The sequence below is a fragment of the Gopherus flavomarginatus genome, chromosome 3 (genome assembly GCF_025201925.1).
Source record: "Gopherus flavomarginatus isolate rGopFla2 chromosome 3, rGopFla2.mat.asm, whole genome shotgun sequence".
NCBI classification, from domain to species: Eukaryota; Metazoa; Chordata; order Testudines; family Testudinidae; genus Gopherus; species Gopherus flavomarginatus.
The window spans coordinates 36,250,450-36,274,316 of NC_066619.1; the positions used below are offsets into that span (position 1 = coordinate 36,250,450).

The 23,867-nt window shown below is 41.1% G+C and overlaps 2 protein-coding genes across 4 annotated transcripts in view; one reads left to right on the top strand and one right to left on the bottom strand.

Moving 5' to 3' along the window:
* LOC127047952 (uncharacterized) overlaps positions 1 to 23,867 on the top strand; it is a 438,685-nt gene that overhangs the window by 152,829 nt on the left and 261,989 nt on the right. The gene's annotated exons all lie outside the window — the stretch shown is intronic.
* ANKRD55 (ankyrin repeat domain 55) overlaps positions 1 to 23,867 on the bottom strand; it is a 72,351-nt gene that overhangs the window by 30,766 nt on the left and 17,718 nt on the right. For all 3 annotated transcript variants that reach the window (XM_050946959.1, XM_050946958.1, XM_050946960.1), the window contains exons 2-6: positions 16,130 to 16,252; positions 14,195 to 14,325; positions 12,372 to 12,481; positions 8,152 to 8,212; positions 3,813 to 3,941 (exon numbers count right to left, since the gene is read on the bottom strand). In XM_050946959.1, coding sequence (XP_050802916.1) covers positions 3,813 to 3,941; positions 8,152 to 8,212; positions 12,372 to 12,481; positions 14,195 to 14,325; positions 16,130 to 16,252 — 554 coding nt within the window. The remainder of the gene's footprint in view (positions 1 to 3,812; positions 3,942 to 8,151; positions 8,213 to 12,371; positions 12,482 to 14,194; positions 14,326 to 16,129; positions 16,253 to 23,867) is intronic.

A 23,867-nucleotide genomic window follows, 5' to 3' on the forward strand; every position in this document is an offset into this window, starting at 1 on the left:
AGTGAAACTACAGGTATGACACAACAGGGTGTTCACTCACGTACAGACATTCTCCTGTGTTTGTGCTGAAATCACATGCAACGCTCCTAGTGAAGCCAAGGGGAAGAGTTACACATATACAAGGGAAGTACTTGACTCTAAGTAGGTCCACAGTTTGGCACCTGTTTGACTGTTCCACTACATGGAAGTAGCTGTGCTGACGTGTTAGTATGGTGGGCCCAGTTCAGCACCACTTGTTCAGTGGTATGAACTAGAGTATTTTCATGTGTGAAAGAGATGAGGGGTGGGGGGGGGGGCAGTAGGGATCTCTAGAGCAATTTTGGCTATCTCTAGGGGAGTACATGCTGGAGCAGGGGCTCTCACCACCCTTTTTTATGGTGCAGCGAGCATTACCCTACTGAATTGGGCCAGCTGCATGGAGGTGGGTGGAAGTACCATGGTTTCACCTCACCCCACCAGGAGGTCAGAATTCAATGTACTGTAGCTGGTGCCTTGTGTCCTGTATTGCTCCCATGAAGAACCAGATACAGCCTGCCCCCAACTTCCTGAATTTCAGTTTCTAGGTACTTTTGTTGCATAAATGAAAATACTTTGGGCCTGATTCACTACTGTGGCCTGCCTCCATTAGCGCTGTATACACTGACACAGCAACACTGATGGAGCTGAACCAGTGCAAACCCCTAGTACACAACTGCTGCACGTGTGTAAACTGCGATGTGCTCTAATATTTTACTCTAGTTTCAAAGGAGTTTTTTACTCTGATGCAGCATGTCTAAAATAGGAGTTTACACTAGGGCAGCTACATCACTGTTGCTCTTCCTGTATAACCAACTTCTGTTTGAGGCAAGGCCTGTCTGGTGCACTAGTGTCATTGGCCTGGAACTCTGGTGGGGAAATCTTCAGATGTACAAACTCTTTGACTGCACCTTGCTGAGTACTGAACTAGCATTCTTTGAAACTGTAGGCAGAGGAAGTGTATGTATCTCCCACACACACACTGACTGTAATGGGGCATGATAGTGTATGTTTTAGCAATATCTACCCAGGCTGCCTCTTTTCTGTGCCTTCTGGCACAGGTTTCTTTACTATGCCTGATGTTTCATCTGCTGCTTTCCCAGGAAAGAAAGCACAAGGCCCTATTCAGCTGAAAACAGCTCCTGCAGCTGCTGGCTCTGGGAGTTCTCTAGGCCTCTTGTGCTCCACAGATGTTTAGCGCAGCTCTTAAGGGAAAACTATCCCTGCTTCAGCAGCTCCAGAAGTGGTTATTAGACATCCCTTGTCACTGCCACCTCCACAGCACAGTCCTGAGACTCCATCTCTAGGCTCTTGTGAAAAAGTTGGGAGGCATCCACTGAGCATTTTCAGAGTTGCCCAGATCTCAGACTGTGGCAATGAGTCTAAACACGTGTCTGTAAGCTTGGCAGGAGCTTTAGACATGCCAAAGCCTTATCCTGCCTGGCAGCAGTATTTAGCTTCTATCTGCCCTTATATTGACAGGCAGGTAGAGAGAAACAGCTGTCAAATACTTTGCCCTGGCTAAGCTCAAGTCAGAGAAGAACACTAAGGCCTGGTCTACACCACACAGTTAGGTGGATGTAAGACAGCTTAAGTTGACTTAATTATGTCAGTGTATACACTACAGCCTTGTCCTGTTGAGGTAACTGCCCTACTACACCAACAAACATACATGAGAAGTGTAGGGCTTATGTCAGTGTAGTTAGGGTGATGCAATGTCTACCTTACATCAGGTGTCTTGTCAATTTCATGGTTCCATATTGCTGCCGAGAGGCTCCCCAGTCAGGGAGGTGAGCAGCCTGGGCAGTTGTTCCCCTCCCCGGCTCCTGCCAAGAGCTGGGTGGGGCAACTGAGCTCCGGGTAGGAGGGCTCTTAGCCCAGCACACTGCCCTCTTCAGTCGGAGGAAGCACTCCTGGTGAGGACACGCATCACTGACAGAAGGAGGGTAGTATGGACATCAGCCACCACAGTAATTACTGTGCCGACTTTAAGTCGACCTAACATAGACATGTCTACACTACAGCCCTAAATTGACCTAAGAGACTATGCCTGGTCCAGATATTTAAACCTGCCCATCCCTCTCCACTCCACACTCCCAAGAAGTAAAGACTGCAAACCAGCTGGGTTCACTAACAGAAATTTCACAGAACAAATCACAGCAGTGAAACAACACGTATCCCCTCTGCTCTCAGGCAGGCAGAAGACTAATCCAGCTGTAAGTATGTGACTTGAAAGGAGCAAGAGCAGGGATTTGTTAACCACAGGAAACTGAGGGCTTATTTGCACCATTCAACTGCCCATGTTTTCCCAAAACTTGCCTTGCACATTTGTTGTTCTGAGAGGAAGGTGTGGGGGGATGTGAACTGAGTAGGTATGTCTACACTGTACACTAAGATGGGCCATCCACACACAAATCAATCTGACTTGGGTCAGCAACTGCTCAGGACACAGGTCCTAGGACCCTGCAAATGGGATGGCTTCCAAGGCAAAATCTATAAAGCACAATATAGTTTTGAAATGATCAGAAAAATATGAAATCAGAGAGGAAATGTAGTTGAAAGTAATGATACGTATAAAGGCCACACCTGAATTCTATTCCAGACAAAAAAATTGATATATTTTAAGCATGGTAGAGTTAAGACCAAAAATAGGAGAATGGGGATGTTTAATCACAGTGTATCTTCTCCTCACAATTCGTGTTTTCTGTTTATAGGGTGACCAAATGTCCCAATTTTATAGGGACAGTCCCAATTTTGACCAGGCCTTCCAGTCAAAAACTGGACACCTGGCAACCCTCTGGAGATTTGTATTGGGAGATATCAGAATTGCCGATTTCTAGAGCTTTCTGGTTGATAAAGTGCTGGATAACACAGCTTTTAGTATTTGGATAATTGTAATGTAACCTACAGACAGAACTTGTATTTAGCTTTAAAAAGTTATCTGAAGCAAAGTACATGCAGGACACTTAAACAGTATTATAGATGATGCCTTATCAATTGCTTAACATGATGCATCCTAAGGAAATCATCCACTTTTCTATAGGCTATTATTAATTATTATAAGTATTACTACAGTGCCTAGTCACATCTGATATTTGCCTGCTGTATTTTTCCATCTTTAATCAGTACCTCAGTAATTTCTTAGCTGTTGTACATTTTGGGGAGCATTTGTGATGGGTAGTAGAGACCTATGAGGTCCCAAAAGAGGCTCCCTGATTGCCCCATATAGCAATGATTTGTTTATAACTTGATAGGAAGAGTGTTTAATGTTACACTCTAATGAAGTTAGGATTTCCACAGGATGAGAGCTTCAAGCCTTTAGAACACTGTCCTGTAACAACAATATTTGCCATTTTACACTACATGTACATTATTTAATTCTCCATGGTCTGGAGTCACTGGTTTACAGCCCAGTCCTGACAGGTGTGGAGAACTCTGGCCCTGATCCATCAAAAACAGGCATGTCCTAGTTCCAGGGACATAAATGCTTTGCTGGATCAGGGCAAGAGAGCTCAGCACCTTGCAGCATCAAGTCCGTATTTAATATTGGTTAAAAAAGATGGTGTTTTGCCATAGGAAATATGGGCTGGATTGTCAGCCAGTGTAAATTGGCACAGCTCCACTGGCTTTGAGCAATGCAGGCCAGTTTACACAGCTGAGGATTCCTGCCCTAGGTCTTTCCAACTTTCAAACTGAAATTCTTCTTCAGTTCTGATGTCCCATGACTTAGAATTTCTAATAAACAATCATTGTAATGCACATGGCATATTGTTAAAATATTGGTAGAGGGCCCTCACTTGCACTGCCCAGTGAAGAGCTGTTTTAAAGTCTTTGTCCACCAGAGTTGGATCTGCTCCTTTCTGCAGCAGGGTTTGCACATGCTGGGGCCGATTGTGGAAAGCAGCCCAGTGAAGTGCGGTCATTCCCTAAAAATAAAATAAATAAATAAAATCAATCACAGTCCACGACAGTAAAGAATTATCATTCACAGGAAGATTTAAAACTTCAAAGGATTTAATTTTCCTTTTAATTAGAGATGAGTTGGACTATTTGGAGATCAGTCTGGAGTGGGGAAATCCACCTTCAAGGTGGAATAATTTGAAGCAGTTTCTGGCTTAATGGGGTTGTATCAAAAAAAGAAGTAGCCAATAAAAAAAAGTTGACTACTATAGAAGACCGATATAAAAGAGGCATGTATCTAATATTTGTAAATGTTTATAGCCTGCTTATATTATAAGTAATACATCAGTCAGAAGCATAATAAGTTCCTCATAGGTTAAGGTTTCATACAGTTTCCAATTGAAAGCCCTCTTTTAGGCTTGTATTTTATCACAGTGCAACAACCTTATCTCTAACTCACAGCAATTACTATGGGCTAGATTCTCATCTGGTGTAAAGCAGTCTAGTCCCACGGACTTCAGTTTATGCCAGCTGAGAAAGTGGGCCAATTATTTTAACAGTAATCTCAAAATACAAAAAAAAAAAAAAAAAAAAAAAAACACACCTCATCACAGGCACCATTTTGAAAGAGAACAAAAAACCAAAACGAACAGAGAACTTGATTCTCTGCTCTATCCAAGGTGTTCTTGTGCAGTGCAAACTGGTCTTAGCAGACCAAGAATCTACCTTGTATGTGCACATTAATCAGCATCAAAAGCAAGTCCACATGCACACTTTAAATCTATGTTACACACTTTTCTTATCAAGTTATCTAAGCAACATCAGTCTTAAGAAACATAATATAAGAACCACTTTTGTTTGATGGCTTGTTATACACCCACCTTGCACAGGCATCAATGACTATGCATCTGTTAGTCTTTAAGGTGCCACAGGACTCGTTGCTTTTTACAGATCCAGACTAACACGGCTACCCCTCTGATACTTTACACAATGTGTGGAAATTAGTTCCATTGTTCCTTTTAGTTTCCAAGAGGGTAAAAACCCAAATCATGTAGAATGGAAGAGAAATTAAAAAACTTCAAATAAAACTCCACAAATTAGATCACAAGCTCCCTGGGGAAAAGACTTGTCATTTGTTTCACCTGTATGATGCCATTCGTGTGTACAGAAACAGTTGCCAATAAAGTCCAAATTCCTTAACATTAGTTTCGCTCGGCTCATCGGGTATGGGCAGGGGTTGGGAAGTCCAAATACAAATAGGGAGGAGAGAGCAGTCAAACCAGGTTTTGGTTATTTTGGTTTTGCAAGACTTCATCACTGGGGTTTTGTTTTTGGTAAAAATAAAAACCAGGGTTAAATCCAGCCCCATTTAAGTTAATGGGAGTTTTTCCGTAGACTTCAATGGTGCCAGAAGTTCACCCCAGGGACCTGACACTGCTGATGGACACTGAAAATCCTGGGACTCTTGACCTGAGGTTCTACAGCAGTGTTTTCCACCCTGAGAAGTACGTACGAAGCTAGTTCTGGGGAACAATGAGTCAGTGTAACCAGGGCAAGCTACCGGACTCCAGATCAGCCTCCTCATCCATCTGCTGATAAAAGTGGTAGGTCAGGTGTCACCTTGAAAAGTTACCCACCTCCCATTTTGGCCCCTAATGAGCAGGCCTGCAGGTAGCAGCTCATATACCCAAACTTCTTTGCTGCCGTCTGTGTCCTCTCCAAAGGGGTCATGTAATGTATTATTAGAAAACTAATAGCTCCTTGATCATTAATATTTGCATGTGATGTACATACAATAAACCCACAACAGAATTTACAGATGTGCTAGAAATATGTTCAGAAAATGTATGTGTCAACAGTGCCAGTTCCAGTCAAAGAAATGTGCTTGAATGAGTCTCCAGCGTAAATTAAGCAAGGTGTGATCAAAGACAAAGAAAAGCACATTGCCACGCAAGTTAAACAAAGCCATCAGGAGAGCAAGTGGGGACAGATAATCACTTTATAACTTTGACAGGCATTGGAAACTGCACCCTCAGGAAGCCTTCCTGAGGAATTGTGTTCCTCTGTTTTTTTGTTCAGCTGCCCTGCTTTGGCGGGGTGGGGGGTGGGGTGGGGATTTTTGATACACATCTCCTGGCAGCCTCCACTGAAAGTCCTTAGAGAGACAGCCACAGTCATAGAAACTGTGCAGCTGCCAGCTGTGTTTCTTACTATTAAATGTGTTTGGTTTGGGGGTGTAATTTTATAAAGTTACAGAAAAACTTGAGTTTTTTCCTTTAAATTGGGCAATAGCTAGGAGAAGAGCTTGGTTACTGCAGACAATCTGAGCACATTTCCAAGCAAACATGAATAACCAGGGGTCTAGCACTGAGCCTTCAACCAAATATGCTTTTGATGCCAAGGAGTGTTTAATATACTTCTGATCCTGGAGATTTTAGGTTGAATGTGGTTACACGTACAGAGAAAGTGTTGAGGATTCCAAGTGTCCTTCATGGTTCACATTAAGTTTTAATTCTGTGCAACTCGCTGACCATATAACCCACATTTTCAACAAAGGGCCAAATCTTAGGTCCTGTTCAGGCTGCTGTAAGTTCCATAGAGCCAAGTAAATAGGCTCTGCAAACCATAGTGACAATGGGCATGAAGTACAAGGCAGGACGGAAATTTGCAAGTTAGTGCCCTTCAGCAATGTCCTCAAGCTGCTGCCAGGCTGGAAGACACACATAGTTGAAACAATGCACCAGATTTTCTATTGTGTTCTGGCTCCTTTGTGCTGAATGGATGGAGCTGGTAAGCAGCCAGGTGTGGCAAACAAGAGTTCCTCTGGTGTGGGATGTGAAGCCAGCATATCTAATCCATCTCCCTGGCCCAGGGGTATATTTAGTTGATGTTTGATTAAGGACCATAGCAATCTGGCATAAAATGGCTGCTGTAACCTACAACAGGGCTTCAGGCAGATCTCCCAAGAACCATCTGCCTGATGGTGAGATGCTCAGTGAAACAGAGAATCTGTCTAACTTGAAAATAAGCAAAGAAATCCCTATCTTGGCAGGTGAGGTAGGAAGGATGCGCAGGGAAGCAAAAGTGGTGGCATGTGGAGAGAGTGGGTTTATTGGCCCAGATTCCAGTTGCATCTGCCAGCTCCATTTGAGAGCAGTCAGCCAGGAGATCCACGGTGAGGCAATCCACCAGGTGTATAAACTGGGAAAAATGAAACTGGCTTCTGTAAAGTGCTCTGAGGCCATTAGGTTAGAGGTGCTAGATCAGTGCATAATATTATATTTCGGGCTGTCAAGCAATTAAAGTTAATTGCAGTTTTAATCGCAGCGTTAAATAGTAAGATATCCATTTAAATATTTTGGATGTTTTCCATATTTTCAAATATATTGATTTCAATTACAACACAGAATACAAAGTGTACAGTGCTCACTTTATATTATTTTTATTACACATATTTGCACTATAAAAAGATAAACAGTATTTTTCAATTCAACTCATACAAGTTCTGTAGTGCAATCTATCGTGAAAGTTGAACTTGCAAATGTAGAATTATTATTTTTACATAACTCCCTTCAGCTGAGTGAGCCTTTGTTTGCAAGGGCAGGTGGATTTTACCTCAACTTGGCATGAAGTGGGGCTGTGGGGGAAGGCTGATGCAGGGAGCGTGGGCTTGCCAGACCACTATTCTCTACGACAGCGTTTATCAAACGACAGCGTTTATCAAACTTTTTGTGCTGGCGACCCTGTTTGGACTAAAAAAAATATTTTTTGACCTTCCCCACTAGAAAAAATTGTGACACCCCTGCCTTCAACCCCCCCCCCCTTTGGGCATGGGGCTTCCCCACCTCAGGGTGCAGGGCTCTGGGCTTCAGTTGCTCTTGGGGCTCCAGCCCCTCTTGGATGCAGGGCTCCAGCTCAGCTCAGGGCTTCAGCCCCTGTCACTGCCCCCAAGCTGTGGGCTGGAGCTTCAGCTCTCCCCCACCCTAGCTGTCCCCCCCCAAGCTGTGGGATGGGGCTTCAGCCCCCCTCTTGCAGTTGATGCCTCCCTCCCCACCCAGGGGAATGTGATTAACACTTTAATTTTGTTTTCAGTTAATTGCAGGCATTAATTGCGATTGACAACCCTAATTGTAATGTACTGTAATAAAAGCAGTAGTTCTGTGGACCCATTTTAAGTTACAGGGAAGAGTATTACCTGCTGCATGGGATCATTACAGCTGGTGCATGTTTACTCACCTCATTGTCCCGATGATTAATGTCACTTAGATGCGATTGCTGTAGCAGCACTGCTAGAAGCCTGTGGAAGCAAAGATATATTTAATATGCTACATTCAAGGCTAAAACTGGATGAGAGGGTTTTTGGTTTTTTTTTTTTTTAAAGAGAAACAGAGCCCCCAATTGAAAGCAAAATTAATAGCAGTGATGGATGTGAACCAGAACCCCAGATCTGGTACATGTTCATGTTTGAAAGCCAAACCCAGATCCAGTTCTGAAGTTTGTGGCTTACTCAATGTCTAACTAAAACAAGAACACAAACTCACTTGGAATCAGAGGCCACCTCTACGCAAATGCAAAAGCGGATACAATCAGGAATAATTCCAGTGCTAGTTTCCAAAATAGTATCAGAATATTAATTAATATCAAATATCAGAATGTAGTGAATGCCTGAGCCATTTTTATAGCCTACAAATCAATAGCACTATTTAATGTGATCCTGTTTTAAACATAAATGCAAATTTATTACCTTCCTATTACACTTTTGTATTCTTTGATTAACAAGCCCCTATAAGCACACGCACACACACACACAAAGTTAGATTACGGCTCACAGTCTCTCTGTTGGGAGTAAGGCAATTATTATGCCATAAACCAGAGTTTATGGAGCTGTACATCTGTTTACTTTTGTAGAGAAGTAAAGTAAACACTCCCATGTTGTGGAGGGAACAGTTAGAACTATTACACATGAGATGGAGGTTTTTTAGGTTATGAAGCCCTAAAATTGACAAGACAGCCAACAGCTGATGTAAGTAACATAGTGTCTACACAGATACTGCGTCGCCCTAACTACACCAACATAAGCCCTACGCTTCTCATGGAGGTGTTGTTATTATATTTATGTAGTAGGGCACTTACATTAGCAGGACTAGGCAGTAGTGTGTACACTGACATAATCAGGTTGATGTAAGCTGTCTTAAATCGACCTAACGGTGTAGTGTAGACCATGCTGTAGGTGGAGCAAAGTTTTATAACCTGAAAGATTTTGCCCCAGGATTTTCATAATCACCCTTCAATTACTGCAGTTAACTGTGAAAATAGTCTGAAGTCACTGGATTTGGAGGAGGCAAATTATGTTTTGTAGAAGGGCACTGAGCATTCATTAAAGCGTGGAGATATCAGGGTTACCCAGACAGACAATCTTGTCACAACCTCATATCTTGTATCAGAATCAGCCAACATAGACCCTTATGCCAGAGTAGAATCCATGTGACACTGGCAGATGTAAGGGTCTGTGCTAGCAGAAACCCATTGTCAGATTGGGATCATAATGGTCATCCAAGACATGGTGAGTTATGTGAGAATACATGCTTCCCCTTCAAACAAAATACAAGAGAAAGGCTCTTTTCTCCTTTGAGATCTTTTACTCCACTTCTTAGCTGGACAATCCTGAATTCTTACAGTATATTTTCTGCATCAAGTTGCCCTAGAATGTGTTCTATCAGTCTTAGGTTTAACAGAAGACAGGCTATGTAACTAAAGCAATAAATACATGTCCAAAATTAGAACATTAGTTATTTCATAACATTCTATAAACACATTTGATAAATTCAAAGCCTATCATTCTTCTATGGTATTCCAGTGGCATACCTCATGCTCATCTTAAAACAGGTAAAGCTCAGGTGGACATATGATGTGTGGATTGCAAAAATATAGCAAACTGTGACCCAGCAGCATCATCCCAATTCCCACTCCTGTCTCTTTTCTAGCCATAAACCACCCAGAGACCTCCTTCTGGTCAAACACCTTGTACAATTCTTCACAGTCATCTCCTCACCACCCTTATAAATGTTTGCAGATCTAATTTTACAATAGCATACACACCTCCACTCACCCAATTCCAGACTCAGACCCTAAAGGGCCCACCAGTCTTTTCCTTCTCCCTGAGGGCCATCCTTCCTGTGCCTTTTCTGCCTCTTGAGTAATGGGCTGATTAGCCTTTGGGGCTCTTCTCAGCCCATCCCAATCTATCAAACACTATACACAGCTTTTCCTCTCAGGTTTACTCCATGGCAATGTAATTGGTGATCCAACCAATACAGCCGCCCCAGTGCTGAAATCCTGAAACCACCCAGATGAGATGTGCTAATTTTAACTACACATGTAGCATGTGGAGAGTCAGTAGAGTCCTTTTATCCCATTTCTCACTGAAGGCTCAGCCACTCTACGAAACATGTATTGAAGTTTAAAAACTTGCCAGTCCTTGTGCCTGAAGTGTTTAAATGGACTGATTACAGCCTGTCAATTTCAATGTGGTCTGTGTGCTGCTAACTATTCCTCCTTGCTATAAGTCAATTTGCTATTGACTCATAGCAATGGGCTGCCAGTTCTTAAACTCAGGTGAGGAAGCACTTCATAATTAGCCACCACATTTTGTCTTCTTCTCAAATCTAAATAGTTGGCAGAGAGCAAAAATGAGTTCAATGGAAAAATCTCACTAATGGGTATGGCACTCCAACTATGCCTTCTGGTAACAGGGCAATCATATCCAGAACTAATTTTGTTGACTTGGGCTAATAAGACAGAAGAAAGAAAGCTGAGCAGCTGGCACACTCTTGTGTGGAGCAAAGGTCTGCTTGTTTCCATGGGGACTGTGAAAAAACTTCAGGGAACTCTGTGTGCTGCTGTTAAAGTCAATTACTGTTTCCTTTCTAATATCTGCATGTGCAGTGTTGCACAAACATAGCCTTTTCTCTGCGGAGGCTTTGTGTAATGATAATGCACTCTTGCTCTGAAACCCTCCAACTATACCATCCAAGTGATGCATGAAAAACAATTATGAAGGTGTAAAATTAATATATACGGAGACATTATAGACTGTCACAATACTCACCCGTAACTTGAACATCAAGTTACAGCTTTGCTGCTTCAGATGTGTCAAACCACCACTAAGTTCTATGCATTTCTTGCAACTTACATTTTCAACCCAGCTTTTTTCAGCCACCCATAAATGATTTACTCAGGAGAGATTTTGCATGAATTTAATCAGTTTATATAAATCAGGACTTGAAAGGCTTTAAGAAGCATTCCTGTTCACAACAGAAACTATGATACAAATAGCACATTTGCTTGTGACTTGCTTTGGAGAACTACCCTTCAGACTTTTTGATATATCTTTAGTAACAGTTGTCAAAAATCAACTGTACTACATCTTACCTGATCCTTTAGAACTACTTTCCATAGGATGGACCAAATCTTAACAGAATTTGTCTTTTGGACCACTTTCCTCCCATTCATAATCTCACAGGTTGCCTCCCCTCCCAACAATAAACCATTATATTCAAAACAATAATATAAATACATCATATTATAAATATATTATATATATATGTTATATAACAGAAACGTGTTCTATGACTGGGGCTCCAAGGCACTATAATAATACTAATAAATTCTAATAATAATACAAATATTTATTCTTTAATCCCATTAACATCATCCACATAATATGGTAGAAGCTGTAGTAATTACTTACATGAGAAAGTAACATTAGGAAAATATTTAATAATTTTTAGCTGTCTTTTAATGCAGCTGGAAACGAGGAGCCAGAACCATGTGACCAGCCACCTCTCCACGAACCACGAGCAAGAACCACATTTTGGGAACCTCTGCTTTAGCATATAACCTATAAATTTATATAATATTTAGTGGACATAGAGTGGAGGGCAACTGGTTTTGTGACGCCTGCTGGGAGACCTGCATTTGTAAATAATGCTGAAGCCTGAGTTAAAGAACACCCTGAACACTGGTACCAAGTTAGCTAGGGAAAATACAGCATTGAACTATCATGGGAACAAATTTCCTGTGGTATTTCTAGTATAGAGGATGGCTTGATCACATTGGTGGTGATTGTTCACTATGGGAAATCTGGAGCTTCAGCCTCCATTCTGAGTTCCATTGCTTTTGTGAGGTTTAAATCAGATTCTTCATCCTGCCTGAACACATTCCTGTAAAACAAGTGCAGCGCAAGGAGCCCTAGACTTAGGTCTAAAGTCCCAATAGCTTCTTCATTTAAATGTATGATGATCACCCGATGAAATAGCAAATCACAACAGTAATTGCCACAACTAGCTTGCCTGCCCTACACTGCCTCCAATCAGTCAGTCTCCATGTTCTTTTGGTGACTATGTACTGGACCGAGAAGATGTTTAAGCAAAAGCCCTTTTAATATGGGGGCTTACCTCACATCAGGCTCTGCGGTAGCAGCATGCAGTGGCAGTCTCCCATTTTTATCAGGTATGTTCTGCTTGGCACCATTTCGGAGCAGACTGACACAGCCTTCAAGCCACCCCTAGGAAAGAAACTACTGAAGATCAAAGAGGAATGGAGAAGATTTGGGGTCAGATCCTCAGCTGGTGTAATTCTGTTTACACCAGCTGAGGATGTGTCCTTGGTTTCAGAAAAACATCTTGCTTGTTAGAGCTTCAAAGATGGTTCATGTTTGGTTCAAATCCTGGATTGGTTCATCCATCCATTGCTGTAATTAAACGTTTTAGTTCCACTGCATTTTGGCCTTTCTTTGGCTATGGTGGGACTGGAGGGCTGTTTTAAGATTTGCAGTAGACATGGCACTGAAAATGTTGTTAATTGCTGTTGTACTAGAAACTCTTATGTACATTCCTGCATATGGATTTTATTTAAATGAGAGTCAGCCAAGAGCCTGAGCATTTGATCTTATTTTCTTTATAAGAGGTTACCAGAGGTAGTAAATCGATATGAAAAGCCTGAGAATTGGAGTTATTTCAGGCTTTGCTTTCAGCAATTCCTTCTTGTTCTAGCAAATGGCTTTTTACAGAGTTGAAATAGAAGTGTTATACTGAAAATGGCACAATCATTTATGGGGATTGGTCACTGACGGAAGTAAAATGCTGCACTGTCACCTTCAAACACAAACCAAAGCTGAGGGGTACTCTGGTTCTCACTAAGCAAAGTATTTTGGTATGTGTTTGAGTCCAAAGGAAGTCAAACATGTGCTTAAGTGCTTTTCTCAAACTGGGACCTCTGCAGGGTCACTCCCCTGCAGCTCAAGTCATCTGCCTGCCTAACATGACCAGTATTTCCTGGGGAGAGATGGAATGAGGGAATTAAAGCACCCTTGTATTGCCCACTGATCAAAGTTTTGTTGCAGGGAAGTTTGCAAACTGGGTTAATTCTAGCACTCAGTTGCATTCATGCACACATGCAAACCCACTGAAGTCAGTCCTCTGGGCAGACATCACACCCAGATTCTCATTAGGTCTCACACTACATACAGCATAGAAACCACCACTCACAAATTTAAATCACATGTAGCACACTCACAATAAGGCTCATGGATCTGAAATTTCCCCATGCATCCAAGGCTCTTACTCTCGTTGTCTCTTTAATGCTAATCAAGGGAGTATATTACAATGATTCACTCTCCCTACCCCAGGCACCTGATTAAATTGCAAAGGATTGTGAGCCTAATCCTTAGGATATCCATGGGGGTTTTAGCCTATGTAAATTCTGTGGCACTAGTCACGCTATAATTTAATTAACCTTTTGGGGTGGGAAAGCAAATTGTCATCCTATCTTATGCCTCCTGTTTAGCCTTAGAGACTGTAAGGATAAGAAATTCAGCTAAAACAGGGGAATTCTGAAGCCATGAGGCCAGCCTGAGTGATTGGAATGTTTTCCGGTCATTTATTTTTTTCCACAGATGTTTTTTGCCCCTTCAGGAAAAGAGGAAGGGAAAACACAGAATGTTACTATCATGGGATTTTTTGAAAATATCTGGCAAAGAAAATATCTATTCTTGAAAGCAACATGCATATTTAATATGTTTGAACCGATTGCCCATTCTGATACTTTTGACACATTTTCTAGCTGGAAATGTCACAGTGAAGCACTGTTCTTTGCACAGCTCTCTAGGACCACACATGTCTTATACTTACTCTCCCCTTTCTGAAATACAAAACTAGTCTTTATTACTTCACTCTCTTGCCCTCTCAAAGTGCTCTGTAACAGACAAAAGTCTTGGTACCATATACGTTGCAAGAGATAAACTGGTGCGTCCACAGGCATCTTGAGTATTAATATTTGCTCCCATCTTCAACAGCAATTTCACTGTATCGACTTGGCGTCCTGAAACAGCATGCATCAAGGGGGTACAACCTTGGGAGGGAATAGATACTAATTAATTAAACAGATGATAAGTGATTATAAGTGACAGCAAACAGATCAAAGTAGATTACCATAAGAAATAAAACAAAACCGCAATCTAAGTACTAGTTAGGATTTGAATCATGCAGTGTCTCACTCAGTTAGATAGTACAAGCAGGTTAGCTTTTGCATATACAGGCAGGCCTCTGCCTTCTTTCCTGCCTGGGACCAGTATTCACCCTCCCACCCAGTTCAGTCTTTTTCCTCCAGTACTTTCAAGTGTTGTATTATAGGGAGAGTGAGATCCAGTCATGATGATCCTTCTCCCTTTTATATCCTCTTCCAACTTGCTGGAAAGCTCTTTTGCTGTGACCTGGGTCAAACAGTTCCCACTGTGTAGTGCTATCTCTGCGAGGTTTCTATTGTGCACAGTTCCTTGGGTAATCCTGGTGCTTGTGTGTATTTCCTCAATAAACCATCAACATTGTTTTGCCTTTTTATTGTTATACCTGAAAGGCTGCTTGTGGGTGTTCTCAACCTCACGTTTCAGTAACACAGACATAGCCAAACTTCATAACTTCACATACAATGATAGCATATACAATCCAATAATATATTAATGTCTCACAGATCAAGACTTTTAGAATAATACCTTACAAGGCATACTGTGTATGAAACATATAATTATATTACAATGGTGAATATGGGGTGTCACACAGATTATCTCAGTTACATCAGTGTGTGAATCCATTTCAACCGAGTTACTCTGGAGTTGAAAGGTAATGATTAGTCTACTGCAGGCAGTTAGACATCCTGCCTTTATTTTTCTGCTTTAGGAGCCAGAAGATCAAAAAGCTCTTGTCTTGACTTTACTGAGATCCAGAGAACTATTTGAAGGTAATACAAGGATCCCGATTTCTGAATCTAGATTTTACAATCAGTTTTCTGAAACAAACAGATCTCTGCAGGGGTTTGGGTTTTTTAAAAATGATTGGGAACCCTGCAATTTTCATGGTAATCCTGGGAAAATGCCACTGTGGAAAAATTAGACCCTTGATTGAACACAAAATACTTCAAGGGACAAGCTTTTAAAGATCTCTGGTTCAGATTCACTTGGAAAATACATGCCTGTAAAGACAACCAACTAACTGCATGCACTCAGATGACACCATGTCAGGCATGGCATGAGAACCTGAATAGAAAAAAGTATGCAGCTTCAAGCATAAAACAGGTAACTGATTATACATGCAATTGCTCTTTTGGCAAGAAACTGCATATGTTACCATTTTATTAATTGTCTGTTTGTACCTGTGCCCATATTCAGCAAGCACAAATAACTGCTAGTGTCTACTTTTTAAAATTTGGCCTAATGAGTTTTTAATATGTCCATAACTATGTATAATTTGGATTTGACTAGAATAAATATTTCTCCATCCTTCCCTGACATTTCAGCAACTTTCCAGCATTTCTCTTCTTATGACAAACAATATAAATTCATGGCAGAGGACTTTGTGTCTCATGTCCACTGTCTGATACATGGGATATTTTTATTTATATGTAAATAAATACACTTATAAGGAAGAAGAACAATATTATTTTATGGCCATCCAGGGACATCCAAAATGAATATTCCCAATGGATATCCCAAAGAAAATACCAATTTCCCATTCTACTGCTTATAAAGGGGAAAACTAGATATAATTCTACTTATGATGTTTCACTAATTTTTAAAGTCATTATTAAAAATGAAAAAAGATGATAGCTCAATCACATATTGTATTGATTAATCCATTGGGAACAATCTAAACAGTTTTACCCTCGCTGTCACAGCATTCTAATATTGAAGGATCTTCACGAATCACTGCAGTCAGTGTGTTGACGTCGCCATTGGCAGCTGCTTGGTAAACCACAGTCAGGTCAATTTCTTCTGCTGAATCACCTAGAGACAGATACATTTAAGTATGTGGGGAAACTCTACAAATGATGAATGGTGAAAATAATCCCATTTATTTTCATGAGGCTGGGTTGACCACATAACTCATGAGAGGTCCAACCAAAAACAGATCCAACCAACATGATGTTGCATTTGGTCATCTGAATCATGTTCTTCAGTATCAACAACCTCCTACGAGTTCTCAAACAGAGTCGCTGAGACGTATGCACAAGCAATTTCCTGACGGGGCTAGGTTTCTGACTCAACTCATGAAAGCCATATTAATTGCACAGAATCAAGTCTGGAGTGAAAAACACTAAGTTGCAAAAAAAAGAAACCCATCTCAAAAGATTAGCAGCCACATATGTATATACGTATGTATGATATAATGAGGTATTTTCAGTTTCTTTATTACCTCACCACAAAACATGAAGTGGAGACTATGCACTTGTTTCCCTGAAGTATTTTGATCGTCCTCCAGGATATATAAATGTTTCCAATTTCACTGTTGGTTTTAAAGGCAAACAGTGTTTAAAACAAAGAAGTGTAAACTGGCTGGTGAAGATCAATGAGAATTGTATAATCCTTATTTTCTTTTTGCATTCTATAGTGCCAGGTGGTACAAAAACACTGATTTAAAACTGAAGTAACATATTCCGACAGGTGATCCTGATGATGGTTTGCAAACTTACATGGATATTGGTCTGATTTAGAAGAAGCTTCCCTGAGGGGTAAAGGTGGGGTGGCTGGTGAAAAAAATCATTGGAGCCATCTCTGCCAGCATGCCATCAGTGCAGAGTTTGCCTGTGCAGGGACTATGACACTGGCTATCTCCAGCTGCTTTAAGGCCACTTTGTACCATGGCCATGCAGAGTGGTCTTAGTTTGCTGGAGAATCCAGCCAAGTACCATACTTCTGTAACTCACAGGGATGTGAGACTTACTTGTTTGTAAAGCACTTTGAGATTCTTAGATAGAAGGCACTATAGAAATCCAGAGTATAATTTACTCTGTTGAAACATTCTGCACTATTTAACTGTATTTAAAAATGAAAGAATAGAAAGTATGGATTAACATATCTTCCTTGCACAATCTAATACTGATGTAAAGTTACACTGGAAGCTAACCGCAAGCAGGTCTTTGCACATAATATTTTCAAATAATCAGACCATTTGTCTGTTATATCATAAGTAACCTGCTATAGTCTTCAAACACAAAAATTTTGCTTCCAGGTTCTCTTGATTGTGCTCCATGTGTCATTTTATTCTAGCAGCTGGGTTTTTAATTCTGTTTCAGAAAGGCTGGTAAATAGAGTCTACCCTTACCAAAGTGAATGGTCAGTCATTACTTTGCCTATGTCTGCATTTGGATTTCATGCAACTGTAAGTCCTGCTTACATATTACTGCCATGCATAGATTAGAGTCCTAAAATGGTTGTGTGGCTGGCAAGGAAAAAGTAAAAAGCAAAAAACAATAATGGGTTGACTAGAGAAATGACTTAATTTAGCCAAGTGCAATCCTTCAGAAAAATGTACTTTTTAAATTAATCATCAACAGCAACTCATAGAGAAGGCAAACAAAAAGGCCCTTATGATTACTTAGGGATAACAGCTTGGTCAGAGGAAAAATCCAGGAGGCTCATTTCAGAGGAGGTTACACTGGTTTCATTAACACTTACAGAAGACCAAGTGCAAAGCAGTTGCTTATTAGCAATAGTTGAATTCTGCTTCAATTACAGCAAATTTCACCAGTCAAAATGTTTTGAAAATGCAGGTGAAAGTCTCTTCTAATCTAATTTTCTTCTTCATTTCTGGGAATCTTATTTGTTTTCATGTTGGGATTCTTTTGGAAATTATCTATAATTTCACTGGTGGCCCTTATTCCAAAAGGCAGCTTTGTCTCACTAGACAGAGGTTGCAGTCTCTGTGACATCTATTATTGAATTATGAGCAAACTCTTCTGAACCTTCTGTACCAGTGATGAGGAAAAATAATGTCCAAGTAAATTTCAATAACAGTGAAAACAAAGTAAAAACATACATGTTTTAATACAGTATTTCTAGACCCATATAAGCTTAAAACTAAAAAGACTCCTAATTCATCATACCATGATGAGATTTTCAAGTATGTTGTAATCCAAAAGTGCAGCGACATAGTTGAAAGTCACTGAAACTGTAACATTCTCACTCCACTCCCAGAAACGGTTAAAAAAATTCAGCTATCTGTACAAGAGAAAAAGCAAATGATCGATGGGCATACTCTCTCTCTCTCTCTCTCACACACACACAAATTCATTTTGGTGAGAATGTGGCCTGTTATCTGAATATATAAAAATTATGATTAACTCCCAGATTATTATACGTTACATTTTCAAGGTTAGGCAAGTGTGTCTAAAACGGCATATTAGTATGTGCTTTATTTATATACACAAACAAGTTATTTTCATGCCTACATAGCCAGTAGGTGCCTATCTGTCCATGTGCACGTGCAAATACGTTATTTGTGGATTCACACTGAATATATGCAAATGAGTTGAAGGGTACATGTGCAATTGCTTGGTCATAACTTTGAAAATCCCACCCACTATTTTTTTCTCATGAAAAACCTGGCTTCCCCTCAGCCACCTGCCAAATCTACACTGCATGAGATGGCACAAACACCAGTTGGAGTCTCAAGTTGTGAAGAGTATTCCCAGTTTACATACAATGTTGCATATATGTTGCTTATAGGGCAAATTACTAGAATACTTCCAAGGTGTGAACATGTAACTCGTTTCATCAGCAAAAAAACACCATTTAAGTAAGTGCCAATTTTAAGTCTTTTTTTTTAGGAAAGAAGTAGCTTAAGAGCAAAATTGCTTCATGATAAAGCGAAATTAAAAAGCTAAACAAGTGAGTTCCTCACTGAAGGTTATTTCACTTAACACTAACATGAATTCATCTGAGCCTTCTGCCATTTTGGTAACTTCTTTTCTTCTCCCATTATCTCTAGTCTTCAGTCTGTACGCATAAGAGAGGGAGAATGAGAACAGACTGGCTAGACTATACAATGCATGTGATATTGCCCGATTTGAGGGCTGTAAAACAGCCATTGTTCTTTCTTGAACTCAGACTCTGACTTTAAGTCGACAAGGAACATCATGAGCCTGACCTCCTAAACATTGCACAGATGTTCACCTACCTCATCCTGTAATAGACCTATAACTTCTGGCTGAGTTACTGAAGTCCTCAAATATTGAGTTAAAGACTTAAAATTACATAAAATCCACCATTTACCCTAGTTCAAACCAGCAAGTGCTTGTGCCCCATGTTGCAGAGGAAGGAAAAAATCTCCAGCTTTTCTGCCATTCTGACCTGGGGAAAATTCCTTCTAGACCCCAAATTTGGTGATCTGTTGCACCATGAGCACATCAGCTAGATCAACCAACCTGACACCTGGGAAATAATTCTCTTTAGTAATTCAGAGCCCTCTCCATCTTCAGACATTGGAGGTATTTGTTAATAGTTGTGGATGGACAATATGCCATTGTAGGCAACCTCATCATACTCGCCTCCAGAAACTTATCAAGCTCAGTCTGAAAACAAGTTAGGTTTTTTGCCCCACTACTCCCCTTGGACAGCTCCAGAAGGTTTCAGAAGGTCCCCTTGGAAGGTTCCAGAACTTCTCTCTTCTGATAGTCACAATTCTTTGTCTAATTTCAAGCCTAAACTTATTAATGGCCAATTTATATTCATTTGTTCTTGTGCCAACTTCGGCCCTTAACCTAAAAAATTCCTCTCCCTTCCCCCCAGTGTTTATCCCATTGATGAATTTACACATCCTCTCAGTCTTCGTTTGGTTAGGCTAAATATGCCAAGAACCATACATTGCCTCTCATAAGGTAGATTCTCCATTCCTCTGATCATCCTAGTAGCCATTCTCTGCACCTGTCCCTGTCTGAATTAATCTTTCTTAAAGATAGGAGACCAGAACTGCACACAGTATTCCAGACGAGATTTCACCAGTGCCTCATATAACAACAATAATACTTCTATATCTCCACTGGAAGTACCTTGCCAGATGCATCCTAGTATTGCATTAGTCTTTTTCACAGTCGTATCACATTAGCAGTTCATAGTCATCCTGTCATTGACCAATACACCCAGATCTTTCTCCTCTTCAGTCACTTCCAACTTATACATCCCCAGTTTATAGCAGAAATTCTTGTTGTTAGTTCCTTGAACCTGCAGGAATTAGGTGTCATTGGACCTGTGGCAGCCTCTTTGACTCTGCTCCTATGGACTTGCTCTCTCATTCACCAGCTGGGAGTGCTGGAGCTTTCCCCAGGCAAGAGCCATTCAGCAGCACGGTGAACCTCCCCAACAGCCAAGGGCTTGGCCTCCTCCTCACAGTACTAACCAGGGGTGTCTTCTCTCCCCCGCCAGGTCCTCAGCCTTCCCTGTACCTTGTGCCTGCAGGGTTCAGGTGTCAGTTGCCCCGTGGCCATGCAGGGAGCCCTCTGCAGCTCTGTTGTCATGGCCCTGCTCACTCATTCACCAGCTAGGAGTATGGGCAAGAAAAGTTCAAAAGGGGATGATCCCCCCGATAGCTGGGAGCTTGTCCTCTTCCTTGCAGCTCTGACAGAGATCTCTGCTCTGCTAGGCCACCCTGTGCCTGGGTATCTTAGGCCCCTTGGCTATGCAGGGAGCCCCCTGCAGCCCTGCCCTAACCCTAACTCCAGCCCTATACCCCTTAATTTCTAGCACCTGTAAAAATAAAGTATCTGAGGGGTAGCCATGTTAGTCTGGATCTGTAAAAAGCAGCAAAGAGTCCTGTGGCACCTTATAGGCTAACAGATGTATTGGAGCATAAGCTTTCGTGGGTGAATACCCACTTTGTCAGATGCATGTTGTCATAAACAGATAGTTAAGGGTTAATAGAACAGGAGTACTTCATGTCTCTTTTGACTGTAAAGGGTTAACCAGTTCAGTGAGCCTGGCTGTCACCTGACCAGAGGACCAATCAGGGGACAGGATACTTTCAAATCTTGAGGGAAGGAAGTTTGTGTGTGTGCTGTTAGTTTTTGGTTGTTGTTCTCTCTGGGTTCTGAGAGTGACCAGATGTGCTACCAGGTTTCTCTCCAATCTCTCTGATACAGTCTCTTATATGTCCAGAATAGTAAGCACTAGGTAGATAAGGCGAGTTAGGCTTATGTTTGTTTTCTTTATTTGCAAATGTGTATTTGGCTGGAAGGAGTTCAAATTTGTATTTTGCTGGAAGGATTTTAATTTTTACTTGTATACTTAGGCTGGGAGGGTATTCCCAGTGTCTATAGCTGAAAGACCCTGTAACATATTCCATCTTAAATTTACAAAGATAATTTTTACTGTTTTTCTTTCTTTAATTAAAAGTTTTTCTTGTTTAAGAACCTGATTGGTTTTTTTTTATTCTGGTGTGAGATCCCAGGGGACAGGGCCTGGATTCTCCAAGGAATTGGTGGGGAGAAAGGAGGGAAGGGGGAGAGAAAGGTTAATTTCTCTCTGTGTTAGGATTACTTTCTCTCTCAGGGAGAGTCTGGGAAGGAGAGAGAGAAGGAGGGGGAAAGGTGAATTTCCTCTCTGTTTTAAGATTCAAGGAGTTTGAATCACAGTAATCTTCCAGGGTAACCCAGGGAGGGGAAACCTGGGAGAGGCAACGGTGAGGGAAAGGGTTTACTTTCCTTGTGTTAAGATCCAGAGGGACTGGGTCTTGGGGGTCCCCAGGCAAGGTTTTAGGGGGACCAGAGTGTACCAGGCACTGGAATTCCTGGTTGGTGGCAGCGCTACAAGTACTAAGCTGGTAATTGAGCTTAGAGGAATTCATGCTGGTACCCCATCTTTTGGACACTAAGGTTCAGAGTGGGGAATTATACCATGACACATGTAATGGAAATTCCCAGAAGCAGGTTTACAACTGCATTTGTCCAACCCCTCAGACAGAGACCAACACCTACAAGATCTTCACCAAGCATTCTCAAAACTACGATACCCGCATGAGGAAATAAGGAAACAAATCATCAGAACCAGATATGTACTTCTGCAAGGCAAGCCAAAGAAAGAAACCAACAGAACTCCACTGGCCATCACCTACAGTCCTCAGCTTAAACCTCTCCAATGCATCATCAGTGATCTACAACCCATCCTGGACAATGATCCCTCACTTTCACAAGCCTTGGGAGGCAGGCCAGTCCTCGCCCACAGAAAACCCGCCAACCTTAAACATATTCTCACTAGCAACCACACACCTCACCATAGCAACTCTATGTCAGGAACCAACCCATGCAACAAACCTTGATGCCAACTCTGTCCACATATCTACACCCGCATCATCATCACAGGACCTAACCAGATCAGCTACAACATTACCGCTTCATTCACCTGCATATCCACCAATGTTATATATACCATCATGTGCCAGCAATGTCCTTCTGCTATGTACATCGGCCAAACTGGACAGTCCCTACGTAAAAGGATAAATGCACACAAGTCAGATATTAGGAATGGCAATATACAAAAACCTGTAGAACACTTCAACCTTCCTGGCCACACAATAGCAGATTTTAAGGTAGCCAGCGCCTACAGCAAAAAAACTTCAGGACCAGACTTCAAAGAGAAACTGCTGAGCTTCAGTTCATTTGCAAATTTGACACCATCAGCTCAGGATTAAACAAAGACTGTGAATGGCTAGCCAACTACAAAAGCAGTTTCTCCTCCGTTGGTGTTCATACCTCAGCTGCTAGAAGAGGGCCTCATCCTCCCTGACTGAATTAACCCTGTTATCTCTAGCCTGATTCTGGCCTGCATATTTATATCTGCCTCTGGAAATTTCTATTACATGCGTCTGACAAAGTGGGTATTCTCCCCCGAAAGCTTATGCTCCAATACTGCCGTTAGTCTATAAAGTGCCACAGGACTCTTTGTTGGTTGGTAAAAGTAAAGATAGTTAAAAACTGAAACCAAATCTATATTGTCAAAATTGCAACAACAACAAAAAAAGAACCAACCCCAAACCCAACCTCCACCCAACCCTACTTTTAATGTAATAATTGTTGCTAGGTAACACTTTATGTCTTCACAGTACAACACCCCTCAAAGCCTCACAACACCTCTGTGATGTAGATAATTATAATTATTTCTATTTTAAAGAAGGAGGCACTAAGGCAAAGGGGTCCAGGACATTTATTCTTAGAAAGGACTACAGGATGGGTCCAGAGAAACCAGATCGTTTGCCCAAGCCCACAGATGGCATTGGTTCCAATGCTAATGAAAAATAAGCATGTCCTCCACTGGCCATGAGTAATTTTTACAAATAATTTACATCTTTGAGCATTTCAGAGGTTTTACTGGGTGCCTATTAAAGAGCCACATGGGGTATATTTCCTAGTAGTTAGAGTTTCTTTCACTTCAACTAATCTGCTTTTGAAAGTGTACTAGATCTGAAAATTATTACCCAAACTTCTGACATATCTAAGAAATCTTTCATGCGGCACAGTGAATGGCAATTTCATTTTGCACATTAGCAAAATTGCTGGGAAATGAAGATGAGCATTTATGAAGCTTTAGCATTAAGATGTTAAATTGGACTCTGAATGTATTTTCAATTTTA